This window comes from Xyrauchen texanus, chromosome 5, assembly GCF_025860055.1.
Source record: "Xyrauchen texanus isolate HMW12.3.18 chromosome 5, RBS_HiC_50CHRs, whole genome shotgun sequence".
NCBI classification, from domain to species: Eukaryota; Metazoa; Chordata; class Actinopteri; order Cypriniformes; family Catostomidae; genus Xyrauchen; species Xyrauchen texanus.
In genome coordinates this window covers 34,261,761-34,265,664 of record NC_068280.1, presented here as the reverse complement: position 1 = coordinate 34,265,664, position 3,904 = coordinate 34,261,761, and the positions used below count along the sequence as shown (strand labels likewise).

Below are 3,904 nucleotides of genomic sequence, written 5' to 3'. Positions count from 1 at the left end.
ATCAGTATTAAAACAATAAAAGACCTGAAATATTTCAGTTGGTGTGCAATGAATCTAAAATATATGAAAGTTTAATTTTTATCATGACATTATGGAAAATAATGACCTTTATCACAATATGCTAATTTTTTGAGAAGGACCTGTATTTAGTACTGACCACTTGTGATCTGATCACCCGATACACATTTTATCATTGTGAGCAACGATCCTCTCTGGTGTATACTGTGCATTCTGGGAATTTTTAGGAAGTGAGCGTTTCAGTGCACTGGACCAATTTGTGATTTGGATAGACCTAGAAATGACTCCCTGATCAGTGCTCTGACTACTGAACTAGGGAGCTGATTGAGACACACCACATATTTATTTGCTTTAAGGTCTTCTATATGCTAGTGTTCTTCTAAACATTGACATCATGTGTATTTTGTAATTCTCTGTGTTTAATTTTGATACATATTTTTATAAATTTGTTTTAAGTTATGTTTGGCACGGTAACTTGAAACCTGTGACAAATCATGACTGAGAACATAAAGTCACGCGATGACGCCATAGAGATGTTGTTTGTATCCACAGTTTTCCTGAGCAACCACTGGGCAGCGCCATGATTATTCTAATTGCCTATTTTCTGTTTCTGGTCTGAGACGCAATGTAAAGTAACCAAAACGAGCAACATCTTGACAACCATTTTAGTGTTATCTTGAGTAAAAACGAATTTCACTCTCAACTTGTTAAGTTGTTGGTTGTCATAACAAATAAAATAGTTAATAATATCAGCGTAAATAACCTCGGAACATTGCTTTACGGCATCTACAAAATCTGGTGAGGCACTGTCTGAAAAAACTGTCATCTATATTCTGTGAAGTAGACACTATAGAGCCACATGATTTTTTGACAAATGTTATACTTAAAACTTCAAATGTACGAAATTTAACAATATACTCTGTTGTTGGTGAAAAACGTAAAACAGGCAAATCGTGGAACACTTCCATGTTCAGGAAAAAGAGGGTGGATATTGTTACATCGTTAAACCGGTTCGGGCAAGAATGGTTGCGAGTACCCATTTTGCTCCTTTCCCATAATTACAAGCAAGTATGCTGTCACCTGTGCTGAACCTCCTGAACTTCGCTTTGGATCGCCTCTCCACCTGCATTCGCTGTTGTGACAATACAACTTGTTTGGTTCCTGTTGGTCTCAGAAGATCCAGTCTGCTGCATAGTTGTCGTTTCAGCAATGCTGTAGCTGGGGAGACTTTTGTGACTGCATGAGGTGTGTTTCTATAAGACAATAGAAATGTGTTCAGTCTTTGGTTTAGGGAACCCTTACCCTGAGATGTCTTTAAAGCCTTCTTCAGTGTCTGAACGAATCGTTCAGCCAGGCCATTTGTGGATGGATGATAAGGAGCAGACCTGATGTGCTGAATTCCATTTACACTCAGAAAGGACTGGAACTCTTCAGACACAAGCTGGGGGCCATTATCACTTACAAGCTGTTGTGGCAGCCCAAAACGACTGAAAACAGTTCTAAGCTCCTCAATGGTTTTCTCAGAGGATGTGTTATGCATGACTGCAACCTCAGGCCATTTGCTGTGAGCATCCACAATCACCAGAAACATGTGGTTCTCCAATGGTCCTGCGAAATCTATATGTATTCTTTGCCATGGCACCTCTGGAAAATCCCATGGATGTAAGGGGGCTGTCTGGGGCATATTCCTTACATTCTGGCACTCTGAACAACCCTTTACTTCCTCTTCGATCTCTGAATCTAAGCCAGGCCACCAGAAGTAGCTGCGTGCCATCTCTTTCATCCTCACTATTCCCGAATGGCCAGCGTGAAGTTCTTTCAGCAAAAGGCTCCTCAGGGGCGGGGGTATAATGACACGATAACCCCAAAGTAAGCAATCCGACTGGACTGTCAACTCATTTCGTCGAATCAGATAAGGTTTGAATTTGTCTGTCATCTTTCCTCTCCAGCCATGAGACATCCAGGCCAGAAATTCTGACAAAACTGGGTCAGTTCTTGTGAATCGTTTCACTTGGGCAGCAGTTACTGGAGCACTTTGCACTTCTTTGAAGTAGAAGATGTCGACTGGAGGGCATTCTGGTTTTGTGTCTGGCAGAGGCAGCCTTGACAGTCCATCTGCATTGCAATGCTGCTCAGACCTCTTATATTTGATGTCATATTGGTGAGCCGACAGCAACAGAGCCCAACGCTGCATGCGATTCGCTGCCGAGAGGGAATGCCAGTTTGGGGACAAAAAATGGAGGTAAGTGGTCTGTGGTCTGTGAACAGGGTAAATCTGTGCCCAAACAAGTACTGGTGAAATTTCTTTACACCAAATACGATTGCTAAAGCTTCTCGCTCAATTTGAGCGTAATTACTCTCTGCTGAGTTCAGAGTCCTTGACGCAAAGGAGATTGGTCTTTCTTCACCGGATGGCATTACATGTGAAAGTACCGCCCCGACACCATACGGTGAAGCATCACATGCCAACTGTATCGGTAGTGCAGGGTTGTAATGTGTGAGGACCTCCGATTGTGTTAATGTGCATTTCACGTCCCTGAATGCCTTTTCACATTTGTCCGACCATTTCCATTGTTTGGACTTGTTTAACAGTTCATGTAGTGGACGAAGCCTACTGGAAAGGTTTGGCATGAACTTTGTATAGTATGTTAACAACGATCTAAATTATGCCTAACACCTGTCTCTAATTCCAGTGAGCACGAGGAGAGAGGCATAAAAGCAGACACAGAGCCTCCAGTCGAGAGAACACGACAAGCCATCCCTGTTACGATTCCCTGTTGTCTGCCCCGCGTTTCACATGTCACTGTCATTCACTACATTTCCCATAGTTCCCTGCCCTCACCACTGCCAGCATTCACTCATTGTTTTCACCTGATTGTCGTTTGTGATCATCCTGTGTCTGTGTATATAAACCCTGTTTGTTCTCCACTCCTGGTCGATCGCTGTACGTTGATGAATGTTATGGATGTTTTTCTCGTGTTTAATGTTTCGCTGTTCATGTTTACGCCGTTACCCTTACAGCTGTGTTCATCCTGCCGTGTTTCCCCAGTCCGTGTTCCTTCGAGGTTTTCTTGTTTTAGTTTCAGTTTTCCCATCGTGGATGTTTCTTTTGTTCCTGTTTGTTTGTTTTCACTCTGTTCTCAATAAAACCCACATTTAGATCCCACTCCTTGTCTGCCCTCGTCTGCATCATAACAGAGCGATCGACCACAATGGATCTAGCGGTTCTTCAGGCGAACTGTCGACTGTTGAATTTGAGGCTAGGAAGCCGTCCGGTGGAGGATCATGTCAGAGACTTTCTGGAGCTAGCGAGTGCCACCGACTTCCCTGACTCCTCCCTGGTGGTTTTGTTCCGGGATAACCTGACCAGTTTGCTCAAGGAGCGGTTGCCACCGGCGACGCGCGACTGGATGCTCCACGATTTTGTGGAGGAGACGCTGCTGGCATGCGGCTCGCCGTTCACTGTGGGTGTTGTTGAGGAGGATCCTGCCTCTCCTCCCACAGTGGTGACCCTCGTCCATGGCTCGTCCTGTTTCACCTGCCCCACCTGCCAGCAAGCCAACCCCCACGCCTGCTTTGATCAACGAGCCAGCGCTGCCAACTTCGTCCGCCCGGAGGAGGAGGAGAAGAAAGGCTTCCGCTCACGCCTGCCACAGTCTGTGAGCCAGAGCCCACGCCTGCCACGGTCTGAGAGCCAGAGCCCACGCCTGCCACGGTCTGCGAGCCAGAGCCCACGCCTGCCACGGTCAGCGAGCCAGAGCCCACGCCAGCCATGGCCAGCAATCCAGCGTTGCCAGTCTCTTCCGCCCAGAGGAGGAGGAGAAAAGGAAAGGCCTCTGCCCTCCAGCCTCCACCTACCACGGCCAACCAACCAGTGCCTGTAGCC

At 46.0% G+C, this 3,904-nt stretch overlaps 1 protein-coding gene across 1 annotated transcript; it reads right to left on the bottom strand.

Moving 5' to 3' along the window:
• Nucleotides 1-1,012: 1,012 nt before the first annotated feature.
• LOC127643536 (uncharacterized protein K02A2.6) lies at nt 1,013-2,212 on the bottom strand. Its single transcript, XM_052126329.1, has one exon. The coding sequence runs from the start codon at nt 2,210-2,212 to the stop codon at nt 1,013-1,015; it is 1,200 nt and encodes a 399-aa protein (XP_051982289.1).
• Between the last annotated feature and the right edge of the window lie 1,692 nt (nt 2,213-3,904).

What these genes read in the sequence shown, in the direction of transcription:
- LOC127643536 (XM_052126329.1), bottom strand. Translation starts at nt 2,212, where the DNA reads ATGCAGCGTTGGGCTCTGTTGCTGTCGGCTCACCAATATGACATCAAA.